Source organism: Microchirus variegatus (genome assembly GCF_963457635.1).
Source record: "Microchirus variegatus genome assembly, chromosome: 2".
Classification (NCBI taxonomy): Eukaryota; Metazoa; Chordata; class Actinopteri; order Pleuronectiformes; family Soleidae; genus Microchirus; species Microchirus variegatus.
This window is the reverse complement of record NC_139803.1, coordinates 39,300,912-39,327,246: the sequence shown is the minus strand read 5'-3', so window position 1 is coordinate 39,327,246 and position 26,335 is coordinate 39,300,912. Positions and strand designations below refer to the sequence as shown.

The 26,335-nt window shown below is 41.0% G+C and overlaps 1 protein-coding gene across 1 annotated transcript in view; it reads right to left on the bottom strand.

Moving 5' to 3' along the window:
- sorcs2 (sortilin-related VPS10 domain containing receptor 2) overlaps positions 1-26,335 on the bottom strand; it is a gene marked incomplete at both ends in the record, with an annotated part of 329,447 nt that overhangs the window by 24,675 nt on the left and 278,437 nt on the right. Inside the window, 5 exons of the mRNA XM_083910412.1 lie at positions 248-394; positions 1,967-2,146; positions 14,168-14,257; positions 17,743-17,861; positions 23,734-23,798. Coding sequence (XP_083766538.1) covers positions 248-394; positions 1,967-2,146; positions 14,168-14,257; positions 17,743-17,861; positions 23,734-23,798 — 601 coding nt within the window. The remainder of the gene's footprint in view (positions 1-247; positions 395-1,966; positions 2,147-14,167; positions 14,258-17,742; positions 17,862-23,733; positions 23,799-26,335) is intronic.

The window sequence follows — 26,335 nt, the reverse complement described above, 5'->3', positions numbered from 1 at the left end:
GCAGAAAACTTTGTTGTGTCCTCTTCTGTTACACCAACTGTCCTCATGTTCTCCTTTACAACATCCACGACCCTTCTCTGTGATCTTCTGCTTTTCCTTTTGCCTGGCAGCTCCATCTTCAACATCTTTTTGTCCAATATAATCACAACTACTACGTTTCCAAGCTGTTCTTTTTGCCACTTACTGACTTTTTGAGCAACAATCTATTAATTATACACAAATACACATTACAAAGGTAATAACTTACCGCTTTGCAGCTAACCGGCTTGCCATTCATGTCCGTGGTGGGCGGTGCCAAGGGCTCCCAGTCTCTTCCTTTGTTGTAGGTGATGAGAGTCACCACTTTGCCGTCCGTCTTCTGATTGGCCAGGAAGACACCTTTGATTCCACGTACCTGTGGAACGGCAGGTGTTTAAATTAAAGTGACACAACCAGGCAGCCGCAGACCAGTAGTTGCCATGTCACAGCAAGCTAAAAACGCAGAATTTTCCGTGTTAAACTCAAACTAAATTCAGTTTCCTGTTGGGAAAAACAGCAAAATTGAGTGACAAACATGTTCGTAAGATATTGTGGACTCAAATACAAATTCTAATGCACATCGCAGATTTACCAGACTCAAAAAATTGTCTGTTTCCTGTCACAGGTACTCACAAAGAGTCCAAATATGCCTAAACAGGACTGTAACTTCAACCCTCAGCTAAAGAGCTAGACTTAAAATATTAACCAGAACATAAGAGGAGGTGCCCTTTAACTATCAGCCGCGGTTGAAACCCGACTACCCCGCAGCGCAACTGCGTTACGAGGCGATGCGTTTAACTCGGTGGCTGAAAGCGAAACACTGACACGGAGCATGTGCAGGGGCTGTAAAAGTTTAATACGCTGAAATCAATACACGCCGCGTGGTTTCCTGCGGCTGCGAGGTTTGCGAGCTGCAGCCTCTGAAGCTGAAACTTTAAACGCAGCCATGGTGATGAAGACGGCGCAGGCACATTTGTTGAGAGCCAGGCAGCATGTCAGACATGACTCTATCCACAAACTCCCCGAGCTCTGTGTTCTATCTATTATGTAGCACCGATGTTCAAAAGAGTAATTGTTTAAATCAAAGTACATAAGGCTGCTTGTATTCTCTCTGGACTTCTGGCTTCTCTTCTTTCTGTCCGCACTCCTTCATCTCATCACTTTCATCTTTTCTTTTACATTTTCAGCTCCTTTTGCATCGAGCCTTTATCCTTCCACAGTTGCCGCCGTCGCAGCAGCATGCCCCACATTTCTTCTTTATCCAAGTGGAGAAAGAAATTCAACTGCAATCTCCAAAGCGGCACAGTAGTCTCCAGCTCAAACTCATGCACCAAAACACAAAACTTTAATTTAATTCAAGGACAAATTGTTATATGCGTTCACTTCATATCTTTTAAGTTGGATGCGTCTACGCAGTAACAGAACATTTTAGCCGGAAACTGTGGCCCATGAAGTCACTTCTCCAGTTCTCCAGAAACAATGGACTGGTGATGATAGTGTTGCCTCTCAATCTTCAATAATGACACCTCATCCCATTTTCATATCACCAACTCAGCTGTGCTAACATAAGGGTTTTCAAGGGTTTTCTAATCATCCAATAGCCTTCTAACGCGATTAGCGAACACAATGTACCATTAGAACACTGCAAATGGGCCTCTATACACCAATGTACATACTCCATTAAAAACCAGACGTTTGCAGCTAGAAATAGTCGTTTACCACATTAACAATGTATAGAGTGTATTTCTGATTCATTTAATGTTAAATTCATTGATAAAAAGTGCTTTTCCTTCAAAAATTTCGAAGTGACCCCAAACTTTTGAACGGTAGTGTATTTGAAAAATATAATTTTACAGGTCCACTGATTCTTTCCTTGGCCCACACTTGGCCAAATTTGAAGAAAATCACAAACCTCATTAACATGACCTCCTTTGTAAAAAACGCTCACCTCCAGGATGTCAATGAGGACGTTCTCCTCCGGCTGCTTGGTGCTGCGGACATTTTCTAGTATGATGGAGTAGTAGACGCCCTGGGGGTCCGACTGGTACAGGTTATAAGTGTCAGACTGGTACCACTCCTGGAGGGCGAGGAAGACCTGGTTCTCATCCGTACTCACGATCTGAACATCCTGGAGAGGGAGGAATAAGTCAGTGTTTGAGGGACATTGGTGTTGGGAATAGGGATGGAACTCACAAGAAGTTGGGTTAATGAATGTCTAATATCGGGATAATTGAAATAATGGTAAACGGGGAAATTCATGGTTCAGGACTCCGCGGTTTATTTTGATGTTATTACAATTAAAAATATCACAAAGATATCATCTATTGTAGTCATTTTAATGGAGTGCCATGGAATTTTTATTTAATTTGTTGAGGATCCCAGAGTTACAGTAACAAAAGTGGAATTGGTAAAATAGAGATGAAGTTCAACAGCAAATAAAGACATGTTGTTTGCAGTTCGTCATCCAAATTGCACCTGAGCTGTGTTTCTTTCTAACATCATTAGAACAAAGTCAGTCACCTTAATCAATAGGTATAATACAGAAAATACAAACCTTGCTTGGCTTATTACATTAAATAAAAACAAACGTGGTCACAATTTTGGGGTGTACCACAAACGCCTAGTAAAGGGAATTTAAAAATTATTAATTATGAGACAAAGGGTACAGATGAAGGGAACCAATGGCAAGAAGGAATGAATCGGGAAAAGGATAATAGACAATAAACAGCAAAGTTTGATGCACAGACATGTCAAACTGTTTTGACAGCACCTGACTGGGAGCCACAGAAAACAATCCAATACAGAGCTACAGAGTCCGAAAAGTGGCTGAGGAGATAAGCGAGCACTTCAGCCAATGACAAAACATGTTGTTGGCATCTAAGAAAACTTGTTATGTGTTCTTTCCAAAGACTGCGAGTCTCTCATGCAAAGGACTTCATCACTTGTGAAAGACGCCACAAAGAGCGACTCAGCGCTTTCTCTTATAGTGATTACATTAACATATCATTTCAAGATAAAGCGCCGTGAGGACAGGGGGGCGGTGCCCGGTGAAGGCACTTCTCCAAACTCTGACACTGCCTGCTATATTGCCGAAAACCCCCCCAAAAAACCACACTTTGGATTTATGGCTCAGAGATATAACACTCCTGGATGCCGGGTACTGATTTCCCAATGTTCATAAATGGACTGCGTCTGAGTGACTCAAGGAATAAATGTTACACATACAGAGGACACATCTTGGAGTGGTTTATTTCTCAGCTCAGAATCTCGATTACACCCAAATTAGGGTTTGACCACAAATGGCCTACGGCAGAAATGGAGGCTGTTTCGTCAGATGTCATCAAAAAAACTGATTGGCTCATTCATCCATAGCAGATCCAAGGTCAGTTGACAACTAATTTAGACTACTTTGGATTAAGCCCCAATACCAGATTTTATTCATGGTAATCTTAACTACACAACATGCTAACCAATGTTAGCTTCGTGATAGTGATGCTAAGCCGCGTTTCCATCATGGTACAGTTCGGTTTGGTGCAGTGCGGTTTAGAACAGTAAAGCCCTGGGTCAGGCTTGTGTTCCGACTGAGAACAGTTCCTTTACTTGGTAGACGGGGTAAACGTCGTATCGGTGCGTCGACAACGAACAACGACATCAAAGATGACAAAACAGACAACAACGCAAGACATCCAGCAGCTGGTTTGTCTTTGCTCGTTTGTGTCAACAAGACGTCAAGCTTTGTGTGAGAATACAAAAGACCGCAGGCGTTGAAGGAAGTGACGCTTTTCTGTCGCCCAATCAGCTCACTGGAGCTGGTCTACATTGAGCGTACGGAAGTGTGCCAAAGAATGGATTGGTTGACGCCTGTTATGTTGGTAGTATTACTAATTGAAACGCAAATAAATACTTACCCAACCGTACCAAACTGTTCCACTCGGTGGAAACACACCACGAGTTTCCTTGGATTTGGTTAATCTCGAAACCCTAACCCCGAAAAAGTGTTAGCTAGGCCCTTACAATTCATCCTACCTCTCTACATCATCAAGAATCAGGACAACCCAAGACTTCACATGAACACGCAAAACGGACGGGTTGGGCTAAGTGCTAGGGGGCAAGGGGTGAAATGGGATTGAATCCAAGCAATCAGACTTGTTCCACATAAGCTGTATTTCATGTGAGTTTTATGGAAAACTGTGAAACCATGATAAATTGATCCTCAACCTCTAATCTCAACCATGTTGTTTCTCCCCCGCTGAAGCTCGGTGAGTGTTTGTCATGTAAACTCTGCCCACAAAAACCTCAGCTTCATAAAAACCTCTCGTCCCTGTTCATTCCTTGTGAAACAGCCTTCAGGCCACACTGCATCTCACATTTCTTTATTCCGCCGGCTCCCCTTTGATTATAAATCCCGTTTTCCAATCACTTTGAGAGCATTATATGCTCAGTTGTGGCAGCAGCTTGGAGCTCAGGGAGGAGCTGGCTCCCAGAGGTGTGCAAACTTCAGCTCCAGCTGCCTCTTAACATTCAGAGTCAAACCTCCACCAAACAGAGTGGCTATAAATATGATCCACAGAAAGAACAGTGTGGACATAAATACGTCCTGACTGGACGTGTTCAACCCACACATTTTAATAAAAATAAACGCGCGGATATGTCGTTATATGATTGGATCAGCTTTTCGGAAACAGCGGAGTCCTTAGTTGATTGACCTAAAGTCACTTGTACACTTTGTAACTTTAGCTGGACGTGCTGTCACTGCAGTAAACATAACACAATAATAAATGCAAATGTATTTGCATTTCCCGATTACGAGACAGTAAGCCAGTCATTTCCGCCCCAAAAGTCTGAATGAATATTATAGGCTATTAATTTGAGTATACACTTGTGACCTTCTTTTTCACAGCAAAACATCAACACTGTTCAAAGCTGATGTAAGACCAAGCTGCTCTCTGAGCACCCTCTGCTGGACCATGCTGTTACTACTTCAGATGGTCTGTTGTGCTTCTAGGCTGTATATTTTAAACTTTACTGGGATTTGCTTGAGCTCCTCCCCTCAAATTGGGATAGCCCTATCCTAACCTAGCGTACTCTATCCTATCCTACCCAAATCTACTTTATCCTATGCTACCTGAACCTACGCCATCCTATCCTAGAATCTACTCGAGCTTATGCTATCCTAACCTAGCCCTACTTTATCCTACCCTAAACTATCCTATGCTAAACTATCAAATGCTGACTCGGAAGACATTCACTCACAAAATAAATGTTTGGTCGGGGGCCAACATTCGCTGAATTCCTCTCACATAGAATCACTGACAACCTTTTGAATATAATCTACCTTTTTAAAGTGTTTTCAAGGAAAGAACCACTAAACAGATTTTGGACCTTACATATTGATATGTTGCTTCAAACCTGCTTTGCATTCCCTCTGAAATGTTAGAACTGCATCTCAGAACACACGTCGTCCACATAATCTCGCTTTGAACAGTTTCATGTATAATTCTTAAAGTACATAAAACACTTCTGACATAAGGTGCGCCTCTATCCATCTTCTCTGGTGAAGCGCTTTACATTCACGTATAAAAAACTGCAGTCAAGCGACACGTATGAATGTCCCCGTACTTTGTTTGAAATGTCTCGAGTCTGATTATGAACGGGATTACAATGAATGGCAGTCGAAAGGAGCTTTTCTTTAGACGTATAAAAATACGCTCTTAGTGGATTTGGCTGAGGTGAGAGGTGAGGGAGAAGACGACGACTCGAAGACGTTGCTTTTGTTTAAGCGGGCAAAGACGGCTATGACAGTTTCTATTTGACTTTTTACACTTTCAACGTCACTTGTAAAAGGCATCAGAATATATATATTTATATGCTGTATAATGGTAGGGCATGTGACAAAGAAGATGACAGAGGAGCGACTGCGATACAATTACAGTCAAATGCTTGAAAGAAATGGCAAAAAAAATGTAAAGGAAACTCAACTTTGTCTTGAATTGGAGTCAGTTTAGAGTGAATATGTAAAACGTAAAAAATATAGAAAACTGCACTCTGGCGATACCTGTATCCTCTGATCCATTACTGGAGTCACTGGTATTTAAGGTGAGTTTATACGATTAAGGACTACGAGGACAACAGGAAAGACGGATGATCGCGAGAAATATCAGCACCCGGCCCAGTGACAAGCCCAGTGTTGTTGGAAATGCCACCTGCTTAGATTCAAAGTGCTTTCTTCTTTACTACTGAATTGACACAGAAGGGCATCTCTACCAGCACGGTGCTTCTTGGAGCTGCATGACTGAGTGCCCTGTGAGAGAAAGTCACTCTATCCATCTCTGTCAGGTTCACAGTCGACACCCCCCCCCCCCCCCCCCAGGCATATGAGGGTTCGACTGTGGAGAGATCCTGGAAACCAGAAATATGGGATTTCAAATGTATGACCTGCACTCGACACGGTGTTAATAATAATCAAACCAGAAGGGGAACTCGAGAGAGAAATCCTGAGAATTTACAGTGGAATGTTGAACTGCAGACACTTCCATGCTCATCCTACAAACATAAATTCCATTAGCAGGGCAAGAGGAAACCACAAGGATGAGCAACGTATAATAAATAATGTGAATAATACGAATGACGCTAGCAGTAAGGTAGGAGAACACAGTAGTATAAAAACACACTGGTTTGAAAGGAAACAAGTGTACGAGCTGATAATGTAACGACACATAATATATCTTATAATATTCCAAATAATGAGCAGAAGTGATAGATCACCTCGTAAGGTTAGCGCAGAAATTACATCGATAGTAATATTGTACGTCAAATAGATATAACTTAAAACAGGTGCTGGACCAACAAACAATACTGAGGAAAGAAGGGAAGTCACACTGTTGCACACTGTTATTAATATCTCCCAAAGTGAATTTATTCAAGGCAAAAGCTGCCTTCAGCGTCACGGCAGCAGCAATAGTAATAATAAAATACATGAAGTACAGCATACGATGCAGGGTAATAAAAGGTCAGCCCACATATAGCAAACTTAAAGTTTTGAATTCTATCAAGAGTTACTTTATTGTTATAAAACAATTGTTTATCCATATGTTATTGGCTCATATAGACTCATAAAATTACAACACAACATAACATAGTAAGTTATTATAATATGCGTTATGCGCTCAGCATTTTGTTACATTATTTTTGTATGTTGTCCAAAATTGGACAAACTAATTCTTCGGTATGTTGTCCAAAATAAAAAAAAATAAAAAAATTCTTCAGTATGTCGTCCAAAATGTGTCAAAAAATAAAAATTATTATTTGGTATGTGGTCCAAAATTTCCCAAAAAAGTCATACTTCGGTATGTGGTCCAAAATTTGACAAAAAATAATTCTTCGGTATGTCGTCCAATATTTGACAAAAAAAGTCATAATTCGGTATGTCGTCCAATATTGGACAAAAAAAATATTCTTCGGTATGTCGTCCAAAATTTGACAAAAAAAAATCTTCCTTTGAACCACATACCGAAGTATGTAAAGCAGGGGTTCTCAAAGTTTTGATACCTGAGGGCCAACTTAGGAACCCGATGTTGGATTGAGGGCCGCCAAAGAAAAAAAAACTGAAAGAAATCCCATTTGTAATAATTTGAATGACCAGATTGCAGTTCTACAGTTAATACTTATTGGTCTGTATCCAGTAATGTCCAATAAACATTTAACAAGCTCTGCACCTCCTGGATTAAAACAATCAACTGTAATTCATTGCGGGCCGCCAGAAATGTTTCTGCGGGCCGCACTTTGAGAAACCAGTGTTGTGTGTGACCAGTGCTCAACCAGGAAACACAGCACCAGACTAATAAGAGAAATGTGATGTACAGCAGGTCAGCATCACCTCTGTGTCGGTAAACAACTCATTCAATTAGAGCCCAGAATGCAAACAAAACTAATAAAAAAAAAAATCACTTCACGGTTGCAGAGGATTGGCCTTTACTCACCGTTATTTCCCCAAAGTCTCACTTTGTTGTGACACTGCGAGCCTCTAATAACAGCAGAACTCATATTGGCTTGGATTGCAGACTATTTTACATTTCCTTGCTCGGCCATGGGGAATGTTTCATTTCTACATACAATGAGGAGACGGAGGAGTCAGCGGCAGAAGTCTCTCACTTTCGTTAAGAAGCACAATCCACCCAGGCTTCTTGGTTTTAATAGATTAAACCCAATCATCACCCAGACTTGGCCTGGAATACTTTGAGGAACGTCTTGCTCACTTAATGGAGGGAAAAAAAAAAGGGACAACTTCTAATGCCAGATTTCCCCTGGCAGTCATCTGTCACATAACAGCCTCTCCAGTCTGCTCACTCTCTCTCAGCAGCATTGGGCTCATTTTCCCTCCACACTCAACACATCCTATTAATCATATTAAAATCCTCATCATGGCCCTCGGACATTATTCATAGTGAATCCGGTGACGAGGTCTTTGATACAGTTGGCTCGCACATTTTTGAGCTTTCGCAAGTACTTAAAAGCAGCAGTGCAGAACTTTTGGTGCTTTCTTTGGTGGTTTAATGTTAAATCTTCAGCCACTGTTTTAGTCTTTTTGAGCAGAAAGTGTCTCTCTCCAGCGCTGCTTTTGACACATTCGTCTCACACCTGCTGTTTTAACCGTCATACGCTACCATCTCTGCCAGTGTTTCATGCAGCAAGGTGTTGCGGATGAGGAAAGAGTCCAGTGTTCTTGCAGACTTTGCCGGACTTTTGTTGAGATACCAAAGGTCAGCGTAAGTTTTGACGTGATCTTTGCATGCAAAGGCAACCAGGATTTACATTGAATTGGTAGAATAATATTAACTAGAGCTGCCGATTGGTCCATAAATGCCAGAAAACGTCAAACCTGCAAATAAGGAGGTTCTCAAATGTCTTTGTTTTGTCAGTTTGAATGATTTCTTTGTTTCTGTGGAGCAAATAAATGAAAATCTCACATTGAAGAAGCTAAAACGATCGGAAATCTTGTTTTAATCGTGGAAAAAAAGCTTCAAAGCGCTGACAATTAATTTAGTAATGGATTAATAATGGATTAATTGTTTCAGCTCAAATATTTACTGATGGTCTTGCATCATTTAAGATGTTAAATGATATAAATACAATTTAAATGTGATAATTAAACCTTTAGAAACAGAGCATTTAGGCTGTTTTTTCCCCCATTACTATGTTAAAATGTATATACAGAGGCTATAACAATATAATATAATAATAATAATAATATAAGAATTCCTATAGGCAATCTGATGAAAACTATTATATTTTTTTAATAATACACACCTAAGCAAAAAAATATGAAAATATTGAATTAGTGAAATTTGGAAACACTGCTGTAGAATTTTTAACTCCTTTCCATATAAGAAGTTGTGTATTGTTCCCATGGCAACCTACCAAGGGTGCACCTGCGGCACTGATCTGATCACTAAGGGTTAATATTTGAAGACTGGATATTTATTACAGATATCCAAAATTAATTTATTTCTTAATTCCTGTTTAGGATATTTAACGATATAAATGGAATAATTATAGTTTAAGATATTGAAGAATTCTCTAATGGAATTGCGAATCGAGGATAGTCTGTAGATCATATCTCTACATATTTATATTATAACATAGATTACACCACAGCAGTGTCTTCTCAGTAAAGCCTTCCCTGTGTGAACCCGACGAGGCGACTGCACACTGCACTTGTACGATGTCACTTTGGTTAAAATGTTAAACACACAGAGGTGATGATAACAACCGTGGGTGACAGACGGTAGACGAGAGAGAGAGAGAGAGGATGGAAGCAGAAGAAGAAGAAGAAGAAGAAGGGACAAATATTACCTGTGATTTCACAGCCCAGTAAACTGTGTGTGTGTGTGTGTGTGTGTGTGTGTGTGGTTAATCCATAACTCAGGTCAGGTCTCACAGGACAGAGCCAAACTGCTTTCCTCTGATGGCCTCTGCATTTTTTATCCTCCGGCCTTTCAATTATTCAAAGTGGAAAAACATGGAAACACTCCCTCTCTCTCACACACACACACACACACACACACACACACAGACACACACACACACACACACACACACACACACACACACACACACACACACACACACACACACACACACACACACACACACACACACACACACACACACACACACACACACACACACACACACACACAAGCACTCTCTCCCCCCATCCTTCACTTCCCTCTGTATTTCCCCCTCTCCCCTATCTCCTCCTCCTCCTCATCCTCTGTCGCCTCACTTAAAAGCTTCACGACGTGTGACCTATCTGCTCACCCAAGTAAGAGGACACATGTAGAGAAAGAGGGAGACGAGAGAGAGAGAGAGGCGCACTTTAACTAACACAAACACACACACTGGTTTCCATGACTTCACAGGACCTTACATTCATTCCCTGGAGATTTACGCCTTGTAGGATTTGTACCCAAGAACATCCGATCAGATCCGATCAGTGTGTGTGTATATTGACATCTATATCGGTCTAGTCTGGTTCTTCCACATTTATGTCCATAGTTACAGGCCACGCCCCCAGGAAAAACAAGTAGTGTGAACAAAATAGACGATAGAGGTTACATGGAGCCAGGGAGCAAACTTTCTTCTGATTGCAAGTGGGTTAGACAACAACTATAGCAACGTTTTTTTGTTAAAAACTTAAAAAATTGTCCGTGTAGGTTGGATATTTGTGATTATTTTCAGCGAGAGGGAAATGCAATACACACTCATTATAAAATATGAAAACGTCAAAAAAAAAGAGTATGAAAGTTAAACTGTGATTATCTAAAAACCGTAATAAGTAACAACATTTTGATTTAGGTGAGAAAAGTCCCAAGTCTTGGGGCCCGTTTAAAGTTTCAACCACGTCTCTACTTTAAAGTACGGCAACACTGTGAGGCTCTAAATTGGGCTGGGTTGAGATGATTTTCTCGTCCATTTTCCATTCATGTGTATGTGGAAATTCTTCGCACTTTGTTTTTGCGATTTTTGTCACCGCGGGTACTCGAAATGCTTCGAAAAAGTAATGGCTGATGTACACTACAGTTTCCACTCACACCCATTCACTCACACTTTCATACAGCACATCACATTTATTTCATAAGTTAAGTTGAGTGTCTTGCCCAAGGACACATCGACTTTTAGACCAGCGGAGCCGGGAACCGAACCAACAACCTTCAAGTTGAAAGACAAATCGCTGTCCCAATGAGTTCTCATTGCTCTGCATTGCTAAGCAGGCACTCTAACTACTACTGGTCTAACCTTAACCAACCTTTAACCAAATGTGTTTTTTTTTGGTCCTAACAAAGATATAAGTACAACCACACACACACACGCACGCACGCACGCACGCACGCACGCACGCACGCACGCACGCACGCACACACGCACACACTCAGATAGAATCCAATTTAGCCATTACCTTTGTGACAAACCTAATCAATAATGTGTGTGTGTGTGTGTGTGTGTCATTCAATCCTTTTCACCTTCCTTAAAAATCACTGAGGGTGGTAGAAGTTGATTTGGTCGAGGCAATTGAGGCACAGGATCTCTCTAAGTGGTGAAGCTGAAGTTGAACAAGAGTAATCCTATACATTTTCTGGCGTCTGTGTTTGTGTCTGTGTGTGTGTGTGTGTGTAAAACACACTCCACACACTCGTCTCTGACAGGGTGCCAATGCCAGTGATCGTCTTAAATGTTTTCTTTCCTCGGCGTAAAGCTGAAAAATGCATGAGCCATCTCCCCGGGCTCGCCGTTCAATCAGCACTATTCAATAGCACTCAGGCCCCGGTGCCACGGGTAAAGCTGCCCCCCGAGTCGCCCCGCACTGACAGCAAAGGTTCCTGTCCTGCCTGTTATTGGAGTGGAGCTCATTTATCGCCTCAGCCCGTGTCATTGATGCAAGGATGCAACGGCTCGGGCGATCGATGCGCCGAGGGGAATATTTAATATGAGCGTGGATACATCTGACAACAAAGAAGTAGAATACAGTCATAATAGGATTACGGAGTTGTAGGTTAGAATCTCTGGAGCGAGGGGAAATTCAACTAAGTACATTTGCATAAAGTGAGTTAATAAAGAGGAATTTAAATGTAAATTAAAGGTCAAATCCTCACACTGGATTTTTAAACTGTACTGTGCAACATTTGAATATGAACAAATTTGACAAAAAAAATCTAATTGCAATTTTTATTTTATTTTCTGACAGAGAATTACCATACAACACTGTCAAAACATTAAAGGATCAGTGTGTAGGATTTAGTGGCCTCCAGTGGTGACGTTGCATATTGTAACCAATTGATTTGTGGTGCAAAATGGCATTTTCTATAGGAAAGGAAATGTTCAGTTTGTTATATAAATGAATGAAAATATAATTTTTTAAAAATTGCGGTACATTTCTGGACTTACATACTGGACTTTAAATTTATTGACAGCTTATTCTAATGTAAGTTTGTGGATATTATCTATTCATGTTTTGTTTTGTTTTCTAGAATGTAAATTTTCACAATAAAAGTCTTCACAGGAAGTGATTCATTTATATGTGAAGACGGCCGCGGAGGAATACCGCGCTAGTAAAGCAAGAAGACTGAAAACACAAAGAAACGGGTTCAGAAGTGAATTCTTCAGCTTGTATAACCCTAACCCGATTGTTCAGCACTTATCACGTTAAGTTCACCCCGCGTTAGAGAATAATTGGCCTGATTATAGTCCCAATCATGGGTGTCTTCCGATTTTAGCCGTTTTTAGGCTAACCAAACAGTCTTTGACCTTTCTTTAGTTCTAAATAATGTCCTCACCAGTGTAGATATCGGCATCTGCACTTGCTTAAGTATTCCTGAAGTTGTTTTTACCTTTCATACAAGAAGATTCTTCAGTTCTGGTGAACCTGAACCTCACAGTGTCTGTAAAAACTGTGTTTGAGAGTTTAGCCGAAGCTGGTCCTGGTTACAAACTTTGAGTGTGTATATTCCAAAGTCGTGTCATGTCTTTTTAATATAATACCCCCCACTTCCTTTGTGTTCCCGTCCCTTTGCTGCAGCGCAGCAGGCGAACCCAAAACACAGAGGCACAAAAAAAATTTCATATAAAAACAATTGTGACGATTTGTCTGCCGAAGTCTCGTGTGAGTCTCAGCCAAACTCAGGAATTCAGTTTTGCAACAGAACAACTGCAAAGAATCTCTTTGTAGACCGGAGGAGCAGTTAAAGTGTCCAAAAACCATTTTGTTAGACTTGAATAATGCACGGCTCTCCTCAATAAAAATGCAGTTTTGAATAATTCAGCGACACCGCCCGTGTTTACATCCGTGTCCTAGCTGAAGTCGTTTGTGCCCGTTATGGCACCTGTGATGATAAATGTCATCTTCCACTCGAGCTGTGACCCGCTTTTTAAAAGAGGACAAACTGTGACTCAATCCTCAATATAAAATGTAATGGGAGGAATGTTTTAGCATAATATGTCATTTCTGTAACACCAAACCGGACTATTTCCAAAAGTTACATGTTTGATTAATGAATTCTAGAAGTGTTTGCATGCTATTTAGAACACAGTTCTAAAAATTGTAAGTAAGAGGCCGGGAAAAAATAATTTAGCAACCTACAAAAAAATCTAAATGCATCAGGTAGGACAATATTTTGGACTAGAATGGAAAGTATGATACTAATCAAGTACTTATTTGGTCCATCAAATGTCCATGAACAAAAATTATTCAGTTTTAATGATTTCTTTGTTATATGGAGCAAAGAAACCAGAAAAATACTCACATTTAAGAAGCTGAAAAATCCCCAAACTTGTTTTAACTATTGAAAAAACACTCTTCACACAAATAGGGAATGAATAATCTTTGCAGCCCCAGTAGGATACACATGGGTGGATTGCCTGACCAAAACAGTATAAATGAATCTGTAGGCATGCATACACAGCAACTCTCTTCTCAGTGGATGCAGAACGTTGAAAGGGTTTGAAGATCGTGTTGTTTTGCAATCAAAGTCGCTCAAACGTTAACACATGTACATCACCAAAAAAGCTCCAAAACGTGCAGGATCATGATTTAAATCATGTGTTTCTGAAGCTAGAAAACAAAAAACCAAATCTACAAAAAGTTGTGCTTTACCTTTGGTAAGGCGTACTTCGGAAACCTCATCTGGACAAACTCGGTGCGCCGGAAGGACACGTAGTGTTTGGTACGATTTCCTGTGGTGACCTAGGGGAGAGGTGGAAGAAATAAAATAAGACAAATATACAAATTTGCGACAACGACACAACAGGTTTCGAGCAACAATCTGCACATGATCCAAATTTAAAGCAGGAACGGGCGATTCCACTTCTTTGTTTTCAATACAGATACTGAAATTAGCCCGATACGGTCATTTTAGACCATTTATAGAGTCATTTCAAAGACATAATTGTCCAACTGTGTAACAAATATTGTTCTCCTAAAATGAAGAAATAAACAGCCCAAACATGACTCAGCTAAAATGCTTTTGCTGATTATTATTCACATTTTTATAGTCCGATCCAGTGATTTTCTCCAGTTTCGGACCGATTCCCACCCCTAATTTAAAGTACAGATATATTCTTACAAAGAGATTTTGAATTACTACACAAGTGTGTTCACATAATGCCACTCCTGATATAGGGAATTCATTGTGCTCCCATGACTAACTATTACTTCACATATCAACGAAGTTGCGTCGTCAGCATACAGTTAAAACCGCTCCGTCAATTTTTGTCCTAAACCCACGGTTAAAATCTAAATATATCCACCGTACAATGACGTGAAACACAAAGAGACAGTGAGTCCTAATGTTTTGGTCGCTGGAACTGGGATGTTTTTGGGGTATTGTCACTTTAAAATGATGAATTGATGATTTAAAATAGCTGCGAAAGACATCAACCACTTCTATTAGAACTTGTTTGGACCTGGGTAATGCCAGTTTGAATAAAACATTGTGAGATCAAAATTGACTTTAGAGTCTCCGAGAGACGGCAGCAGCAGCAGCAGAATCCGACGCTTTTATGTCAGAAAATCCTATTTAGCCTAAGATACGTCGATATATTTCCCCCCCGCCTGAAGACACAGAAGAAAAGCCTTCAAAGACAAAAAACGAGGAAGTCAACATGAAGCGATGTGCAGTGAGCGGGAGTTACAGAGCAGAGGTCACCATCTGTTGTTGGAAAGGGGGGGGGAGTCGTACTGAGCAGAAAGGTATAAACCTGCATCGGTATCCAACTCACAAACACAGGAGCCTGTGGGTAAAATGCTGAATCATGGCGCTCGCACAGCACCCAGAACTCTCACCGAGAGATCTGATCGGAGAGCTTACGAGGCGCTGAACCAGAAAACCCAAACAGCTGAGGCTGCGTTTTCTCAGCACGGGGAGCCTTTTGTGACTGACACTGAGGTGAACTTATCATACCCCAAGTGACACTTTCAGGAAAAAGCACTCCCGGCTGTCACCAACATTTTTTTGGCTTCGCCCGCACTAAAACATTTAGTATCAAAGACTAAATGAAATCTGAATATTGTCTCTCTCTCTCTCTCTATTTCAGGCAGTGACTTTCTTTCCTTTAAACACAAGTGAACACAATTGCTGAGTGACAATAATAATAAACAGCAGGGAGGATGCAGGTTTCACTGGGACACGTTTAGATGGCGCAGCTAAGTGGCATTAATTCAGTAATTACTGCAGTTTGGGAGTGAAGTGTGATTAACAAATGAGACTTTATGCAGTGGGAAGACACTGTTGTTTGTCTCATGCTAATGAAGTTTCTCTCTCAGTTGAGTTTGATTCAAAATAATAAAAAAAAACACTCAAAATAATTGATTTATTTATTGTTGTCGATGTTATCATTCGGTTATTATTCTGTCTCTATTTGGACAAACAGAATGTGACATTATTTCAGTACAGAGTACTCAGTTAAGCAGTTCTTGACTGTAGGCGCGCTAAAGGAGCTAATGCAGCTAACAGAGCTAACTGGTTAACGGTGGGAACCTGGGCTCACGAAAAACATGGTTATTTTAGAGACTCATTTTAACAATCGGGAGTCACGTAAACATGACGTCAAACGCATCTTTTTCCGTCAGTCGTCATGGAAACGCGCCATGGAAACGCGCCATGTGTTAACATTAACCACGTTACTAGTGTTAACGGCGTTACCAGCGCTAACGGCCCAGGACTAATTTTGACATCAGTCCATCAAAACAAGCACTTTTATTTTGAAGTTCTGCAAAATATCACCCTGAATATATTGTGATATCATGATGACTTGGACCATTTCAGTACTCTTTACACCTCAGTTCTACCAGACCGGACTGAGGGAGCGTTTGTGTGTATACAGCAGCAGTGCAGGGGCGGGCGGGGACAAGCAGTGTTTTTTGTTTTTTTTTGTCAGCAGTATGTTTCACTTCTGAAACGTTTTGTTGGCCTTCTCATTGTGTAATACTGCACTCCGTGTGCAGCCATCTGTAGTTTTACAAGAGCAGTGTTGCTTTCTGTTGCCTTCATCTGTATGATGCAAAAGAAATCACACATTTCAGAGAATAACTCCTGGGGGGGGGGCATAAAATATTTTTTTTTTGTCTTTTTTGGCGTGTGTCTCACACTTTCTCCCTTACTCTCCTTTGAAATGTGTCTTTCAGTGTTGATCCCTCAGCATTAATTAATAAGGCTTAATTAATACAAAGCTGGATAAATATGGAACTGAGCATTTAAATTGAATAACTACATAACAATAAAACAATAAAGCTGGAACATAACATCAGACTCGAGGTTAAAATAGTCTGAATATATATTTTTTATAAATTTGGATCATAATAAAAATCTAAAATGTCGGGAAAAATAACATTAACAATACTTAAAGGTGCATTATGTAATAAATCTAAAGCAATTGGCCATAAAATCCTCCTAATATGTCACAGAGACTCAGGAATAATGTTCATATAACAAACTGAACTCACCAACAACAACAGTACAGCCAAAATAAATGCGTTGAAAAAAAATATTTTGCAGACTGCAAATCATGTTTTGGCATGTGGCGCCACCTACCGCCGTCTACCAATCATTGCAGTCAGTAGATGCTCAGCTGCCGAGCAAACCACAGGTTGCCAGTTACGTTAGAAAACGAAACCTTAAAGACCTTTTGAATTTGAATGTAGCAACCGTTTTTTGGTCACATTCTTACATATGGCACCTTTAAAAAAAAAAAACAGCTGATATTGTGCTTTCAACGAATGTTACTATACTATTCAAAATCATTAATTTGTGTCCACAATGTCCCCTTTGTCCCCCTCAAGGACTTTTGTCCTTGGCGGGGACCTGTCCCTGTCGACTGTGATTAATAGTACACGGCTTCATTCAAGTTACACACTAAAGTCCTGGAAAGTTCATTTTTACATGAACAGGATCTTCATTTATCAAATTAAGTACCCCCCAAAAAAGATGTACTTTCCAACACGATGATTTAACAGGTTAATGTGAATACATTAAATTACAATATATTGACGTGTCACCTCTCGTGGACATGCTTCACATACTTAACTGTTATCATCGATTCCCGGTATTGAATTTTACACTAAATTATCAGTTACAGTATTGATTAGAGTAAAAGCAGTAATAATAAGCCAGGCTGGAGCTGCAGGTGATGTACAGTATATTCATCATATTCAGTTGTTTCCCTGGTTCGTACCTTGACAAATATGTAGTCGTCCTGCAACACCAGAGAGTTGTGGTCGATTTTGCCGAGGAACTGAGCCGTCACCATTTTGTCCGAGCAGTTCTGGATGAGGCAGGTGACGTACAGGTAACCTGCAGAGACACAAGCGAGGGAAGAGAAATGTGAAGAGAAACTGAAAGTGCTGCTGTAGCATCCAGTCAAAGAAAGGGGGAGCCATTACTGAAATACTCACACAAGAGCGAGACAGGAGAAAACACAACATTAGCATTTCTGTGGCAAATAGCATAGCACCACTGAGTTAGCTAGCAGAGCCAAAAATTCACATAGCTAACAGAACACAATTTACCTTGTTGCCATTCCTGACCGGTGCTAATAATCTCTTTATTGTTATCTGCATTATCTTCTTAATCTTTGAAATGTTTATCTTCCTCCGAACTTTCCTCACTTTTTCCCGTTTTCTTCGTACCTTTCCGGTGTTAAGTTGCATCAAAACACACACATATACAGACTTTCAAAATAAACTTCCTGTTAAACAGGAAGTAATGAAACGTCACGTGGACGACAACTAAACCCAGTTGCTTACTTGACATATATTAACATGATGATGGTCTTTTACAGCTACATTTAAACAAAAATTATTTTATATGAATTATTAAATATTATTTTGAATAGCACTGGGTTGCGTTGACGACGCATTACGCATTTCCATGACGACTGACCGGAAAAAGAAGCGTGTGACGTCATGTTTATGTGACTCATGATTGTTAAAGTGAGTCTCTTAAGTAATGCTAAACTTTAAAAACAGAGGCACACATACACGGGTACGCTGGTTATTTCCAGTTCAACTGTAGGCGCGCTAACATCGCTAAAGGAGCTACTGCAGCTAACGGCGCTAAAGGAGCTAACTGTTAAACGGTGCCTGGACTCAGGTGCCACGGCACAAAAAACTGCATTACTTTAGAGACTTATTTTAACAATCTGGAGTCGTCACACACGTCTTTTTCCGGTCAGTCGTCATGGAAACACGTTATGGCCCAGCAATTTAGAGGTATACATCAGTCCATATCAAAACAAACACTTTTAGTTTGAAGTTGTGTAAAATATCATCCTGAATGTCTTTATTGTGATATCATGATGGCTTGAGCAGAATATTTCAGTACTCTTTACACCTTTGATATTTCCTCTTATATGGTGACAAAACATGAGTGTGGGGTGATTACTATTTTGAATAGTTCAAATTTTTGCCAGAAAAATGTTAAGTGACACAATCTGAGAAGGAAAATATGTTCCGTTTATAACAAATATCATCCACAAAGCGGCTCACACAGACCAAGAGAGACTGAGAAGAAGACGGAGCTAAATCGGACACAGAAGATGAGGCATGAGCGAGAGAAACCAGGCAAATAGAAGAATGGAGACATCACTTCCCAAACTCTATAGGATATGACAGCTTCCCCATAGACTTATAGCAAGCACTTCTTAGCATCCACACGGCCAGAGGGGATTTTCCTCAGAGACACATGGAGAGGTTAGACTCCGTTGCAGAGCTCAGGCGGTATTGAATTTCAACCAGAAGCTGCATCAGCAACATCGACTGCTGAAATTCAGCCGTGATTCTCCGCCCAGAGGTGACAAGCTGGCAACAGAGGAAACACACACACACACACACTGATACAACACACTGCACCCCCACAAACAGGAGGGCGTCAGTTCAGCCGTGAGTTATAATAACAGGGATGCACACTGCACACTGCACACTGCGCACAAACCCACAACTGACTTCACTTGCGTTCACGTCGAGCGTTTTTACTCCCACCGCCGACGACTGACACAAATTAAAACGCTTAGCAAACTCCTCACTGCTTGCCACATCGACTCTGACATAAATCTTTGAAAAAAGAAAAAGTTGCCGTAACGACACGCAGATGTGGCTGCGGCCGACGCCGAACCGCAGCGTGGTCTCAGGCTCTCGGGGACAGAAATCGTCGCATTTCGTAGCAATCGGATTATTGGATTACAAGATTTTGAGCGCCGAGATGGGATTTTGCTTGTTTTTAGTATTTCTTTGTCATATTTTTGTAGCAAATGTCAACGTGTCTACAGTACGGTGGCCTGGAAGTGCTAATCCCAAAACAAATCAACAATAGCCACAATTCCTACGGAAAGGGGTTGTACATTTTTGAAAACGATGTGAAACTTAAAAAACCCGAAACGAATTTCACAGATGCTGTTAAACAAAAAGCAACCTGGCTTTCAAAATAAGAGCCACACTGACACAAACTTTTGCCATAACGTTCACTGTATTAATGCATTCTATAAGATAAAATAAATGTATACTTAAATGTTCAATGTCCTTGCTCAAATAATTACTAATGAACAGACAGGTGGCGCTACAAGACAGCAAAAATAAAGTGTGTAAATATGTTCAAATATGCTCTTTTACATATGTGGAGGAGGATATTTTCTCATTAGAGGGGGGAAAAAAAACCCTGCACAGAGCCCAAAATCAAACACAATAAATCCAAACGTGCTTCACGGCGAGGAGAAAAGCGTGTCCATGAAGTGTCTGGTCAAACAAACGCGCTAAAGTAAATGATTGAAAGAGCCTGGACATTTAATCAAAGCGGCACACGCCGGGAGAACTCATTAAAAACTATTATACCGGTATGTGTGTGTGTGTGTGTGTTCAATTCCACACTTCACACACACTTCCAGCTGAGATACGACACGGAAAACCGCCGTGACTTATAATTAAGGTTAGATAACGTTCACATTTAAACCAATACGTATGATATACTTTATTATACATTCATTAGAAAGTTGAAGTCGTTTAAATACACCAACATCATTAGAGTTTGGCAGCCGAGCCTGCAAAGCAAACTATTGAAAATTATAAGACATTTATTTGGCAGCATGATAGTCATTATTGATTTTTTTTTATTTTTTATTATGAATGAGCTGATAAAATATTCAGTATTGGTTTTGGCCCCAAAACTGGGGAAAAATCCATGGTACAGATATCGGCAAAATAAAAAGTAAACTCCAGTTTGATATAAAAGAAAATATCATAAAAATGGTTCATCACAACGATGACCTCAAATGTCTTGTTTTGTCCAGAAACCAAAATGATTCAGTTTGAATTAATTCTTTAGTTATATGAAGCAAGGAAACCAGAAAACATTCACATTTAAGACACTGAAACAATCAGAACACTTGGTTTAGCTGTTGAAAAAAACACTCAAACTGATGAATCCACTATCAAAATAGTTGAGGATTACATTAATAATTGAATAATCGCATTTCCTACTAATTAAAAACACCTAACTCTCAAAGTGTCGGTCTGGACTTTTCTGCTGATTTAAGCATAAAATGTACTGCTTCTTAAAACAGTGTATTAACAATTTAAAAAGTCTTATTTAGAAAAGTACTGCAGTTTACACGAACACCAGATTTTGCATGCTAAATTTGAAATTTTAAACAGTATAAAACATATTTAAAATAACATTTGTTTGACTTTTTATCTCAATGTCTCTCCTCTCTGGTGACAAAGGCACTGATTCGCTGAGCCAAATTACCGTAATAACCACGCATTGGCTTAGACGTGCAACTTCTTCTGGTAGCACAAACCATCGCATAATTACGGTCATGCAAAGTGTTACATTTGATTTTAAAAAAAGCCAAATTGACAAGTAAGAACGCTATCCTACACAAAATCGACCGTACCGAGCCGTTATTCATTTCCTGCTGTGGTACACACTCTGTGTGTGTGTGTGTGTGTTTGTTTACACATGTGTGTTCATCTGTCTCAAAGTGTGCTAACGCTTGCATGCTCGCGTGTACCGGTGCATGAACAAGGTACGCTCACGCTTTCCTGCACATCAATCTCCCTAATGACACACACTCAGACACACAAACTCCCCTGCCGGCTCGGCCCCGCACTCGCGGCTCATCCATCAATCGACCACCCAGCGTTTCTCTGGAGCTTCCCCTCTCATCGGCTACAGCGACAACGCGGCATGAGGACGACTCCTACAGCCTTTTTTTTTTTTTTGCTGAGGGTCCTGCAAACTTTATGTCGGTCTTTGCGCTGTGCCCAGTGTTTAACCTTGGCCGTGCCACATGTGACAGCGAGGTGGGTGGTGGCGGCGGGGTGGTGGTGAGCGCGCACAGGACGAACAGATTGGTTCGGTATGCCTGATCGCTCCGGCTCCACTCGACTATCCATCTATCCGAGCCCAGATGCTACGAGAGGAAAAAGGGGGGGGGGGACGAGAAGGCAGCAAAGGAGATGGGAAGGGAAGGGATGGATGGACCATGTGGTGCTGCTGCCTAGCCTCAGGAAGAGCACTCAGGCCTGGGCAGCTGTCCCAGACAGACAGCCTCTCCTTTTTACCCTCCGCAATCACAGGCGGCCTTGTTGGGGCTGACAGCTTTCACATTGCAGGCAGAGTCTCTCTCTGTGAGCGCGGGTTAAAAGATTGAGTGTCTCCTCGTGGGGATTCAAGACGAGTTGGTATTTTTTCGCTAGAGGGGAGTTTATGCTGGAATAGAGTCAATAAATAATAGCGCGAAAAAAAAAAAACCCATACCCTTCACTATCTGTCACCACTCTCTAACTCTGCCTACTCGGGTTTATTTGGAGCAGGGGATTATGGGTTGGGACACCTATAGGAGGTGGAGTCCAGAACTTTCCCTCTCTCTCCCGCAGACTAACGTTCTTGTCTGTTGCTCAGTTAATATGATAATCCAGATTTGCTGCTGCTGCTGCTGCCCGTTGAGCAGCTCTGTACTCCCTCAACACCTAACACTCAAAATGTCTGCCTGGACGTTTTTCAACTTAATTTAACCGTAAAAGGACCAGAAAAAGTGCTTTTGCCCATTTTTCCAGAATAACATCCAACATCTGGTAGTTTTTTTTATAATTTACTGCATGTTAAAATGCTGTTTTCACAATTAAAAGTTGTACACTAACAATAGATTTTGCGTGTTAAATTAGAAATGTATTGAATCTCGCAGTGTTTCTTAGGGTTAGGCTAACCCCAACCCTAACCCTAACCCCAACCCCAACCCCAACCCTACAGGTGTTCTTTCCACTCTCTCCTCTCTGGAGGCAAAGACCTTGATTCGCCGGCTTCCTGCAACAGCGCGAGTGAAATTACCGTAATAACCACATGTTGGCTTTGACGTGCAACGTCTCAGCTTTCGGAAACCGTTGGGATTTTTCCGATAGCACAAACTATAGCATAATTACAGTCATGCAAACGTGTCGTCGATACAGCGATATACTCGGTGTTAAAGTGCTTTAACTAACACATAAATTCCCCCCATTGACCCCCAAACACACCATTCACCTTTTCTATTACCCACATTTATGCTGCAGGCAAAGTGTTGCGACTGTTACTCCTCAAACATTTTCCTCAAGTTTCTCAAAAGTTGGGCCATTTTTCCAAAGAACAACCTGACAGCAACTAAAACCAAAACAGAAGCAGCAGCAGACATCGCTGTGATGGATGGATTGTTTCTGTTCGCTTTATGTTTGATAGGTTTGCACATTAAGTTCTCCTCAAGTTTATTGTTTTTTTTGTTATACATCTTTCTTGCCTAAGGAAATGAAATGTGCTTTATAAATAAAACAGCCACTGACATTGAATCTTTGGATCAGTTAAACCGGTTTAAAGTCTGCCCAAATGAATGAATTGGGGCAGACTAATGAATAAATGGATTTCGGTCCCGATCTGGCCATTCTAACGGTCACTGGTGCTTCTGATTTTATGATGATTCGAACAGATTATCTGGCCAAATTATCCTGTGGCGTGAGGGATTAACGTTATCAGAGTCTTCCAGATTTCAAATTGAAAGTTTATGACTGACTGAAGATTAATTCTTCTTTCTGCTCCCTTTCATTCAGAATATGGACACTTTGTGTCAATGAATGGATTAAATAAAGAAAATAAACTCAAAGCTGTGTGAACAATAAAGAAAATCAGAAAAACATCACTCTACCTCCGCTTGTATCTTGCATTTCCATGTGCACCAGATCCGGGTCCACATCGACACCAGATACCGACCTGGAAACACAAACGTTTTATACATTCATGAACATTTCAGAGCAGGAACTTAGACTTAAACCACATAAACCAACTTTACATCCTGTATGAGGTTCCCCCCAAACGTTACCTTGACCAATATTTGGAATATCCTCATACTGGACGATTATAAGACAGTCGTTTTCTACTTTTACCATACATTATAATCACAATCTTGGCCAAACTTAAGATATGTTTTAGTTGCTATGGGCAGTTTTTAAAATTAAGTCATTAAAAAGCATGAAAGTGTAAGATTTAGTGGTCGTGTTGTGGCAGTTCTGGCCCAAATCTTTATAGGGCCCTTAGGAGAAGTTGATTTAGGGCCACCAATATGATAATTATGAATAATCAAGTCACTTTGGGAGATATAAACATTTAAATGTAAGATTTTGATTAAAACGCACAGCGACTGGACCGGAGAGAATATGTACAGTACTGTATGTACTCTTATGGTATAGCCTTTGGTCTTGGTTGACATAAATATATCCATAAATATGCACAGCTCAGCGCTTTCATGGTAAAGTGCACTCAGACGCACCGAGTCATGCTTTAAAAACCCACAAACACTTTTTATAACCCTGTCCCGTCTTAGAAGTACACTGACATACTCTACCCTGCCCTTCAGTGAGCAGTAAACGAAGAAGTTCATCTGATTAGGACTGTGTAGTGTAGTCGGTGAAATTTCCCTGGCCCAGTAAAGATAGAGTGGAGATTTAAAACCTCATTACTTTGCCTATAAAAAGACTTTACGAGCAATTAGCAGGCCGCGGATGGACGGGGGGAGGAAGCGGAGTAGAGCGGATGGATCACGGGAAAACGCCACAGGATCCAGTCTCTTCCTAGGGTGCTTCGTAGGATTATTTACGTTTTGGATCTATGACCGTCAATGTTTTGCTCCATCAAACGGGTAGAAATTCAAAGTTTAAACAGGGTGAGCAGAGCCACAAAATCCATGTTCCCCTTCGTAGCAGCCGACGATGGCGAGACAAGTTCATATGACCTTCACAAAGAGTTCCAACTTGATCAGAAGAAACAATATTAACCCTCTTTTGATCAAGATAATGAGGCTGCCTGGATTTATATTGATTTCATGGCTGTATTGTTGTCAAAAATGTTTCAAGGAGTGAGTGCGTCTGATACTTCTTCCAAGATAACTTTCACTTTCGATGTCTGGCAGTTATTCAACCGTTTAGGAAGAAGATGACGTCACAAACTGAATCTCGTCTGCGATTGGACGGTCGTCGCGCGGAAGTCCCGAGGTTCTACCGTAATGGCAATTTCTCTGCTTTCTGGTATCCATCCATCTGGTATCAATCTCGTCTTCTACCGTTTTATCCTCCACATGAGGGTTGCGCGGGGTCTCAATTTCAGCTGACATAGGGCGAAAGGCGGGGTCACATCCAATTTTTCTAGATATCACAGATAACAGTCTACGGTAATGAGAAGTAGGTCAAATCCTGCCGTCGCCAACAGGATTGGTAATCAAAACCCTTTAATGGCGTGATTCTCAGACCAAGCAGACAGATCAAGCGCAGTCCAACGTGCCAATACTGGGAAATTTAGCAAAGTCATAGATTCATTTCAGTGCCAATGCTCTAAATAAGATGTCCTCATATCTGCAGATGGCAGGTATAATCCAGTTAATGTTCGATAAAGAGTTGTACTTAATGTTAAGTAGACGTTGCTGCTGGTTACGTAGCTGTAGAGCCGTTAGCCGTTTTAAATGCTCATGACCACACGTTTCCCCGCCGAAGTGTCCTCGACTGAGGCTTTGAACCTCAGCCTTCTCACGCGGGTTACTCGAGATAAAAGTGTCGGCGCCATGCTTGAAATGCAAATGCCACAGACGACTGAAGGTGAGAGCACGCTCTGCACCGGCACTGCCATCATTTATACATTCTGGTTCAGTGGCAGCCGTTACACTAAAAGAGCGCAGGGTTCCCTTTCTCGCGTTTGGTCAGCTCAGGCGAACGTAGATGAAAAAAAAAAAGAGGTTAGTGAATGATAGAGATAGGGCGAGATGGATGAAGGAGTTGCTTTAGTAGGAAGAAATGGAATTCCAGCTCTGGTTTCCCCCTGCAATCCGATTACTCCTTCATCCACATGCTTTTCCCATTTTTATCGCCTCCGCTCAGACGTTTGCTTTTGTTGTCAGTTGTCATACTTAGAGACGCCAGTTGGGTTTTTCAAATCTGCTGTAAAACTTTACAGCCTGGGATCACAGAAAACAAGGTAAAGCAGAGACCACCCTGACGGCGGATTGGCTGTGATGTGATGTGGGTTTTTTGTTTTTTTGGTGTGTGTGATTTATGTGCACTGGCTGCCAGACTCCTGTTCTCGTTGCCTTTTTTACGACTGTTAGGCCACAGGCAAGGCTAAGGCCAGAGCCAACGATGACGAGCTGACTCCAACTCCTCTGGCCACGCATATTTATAGCACATGTATGCAGAGGTGCTCATATTGTGCCAGGCACCTTGAGTGTGTGTGTTTGCGGCTGGCAGTTTAACCCGAGTCAAAGA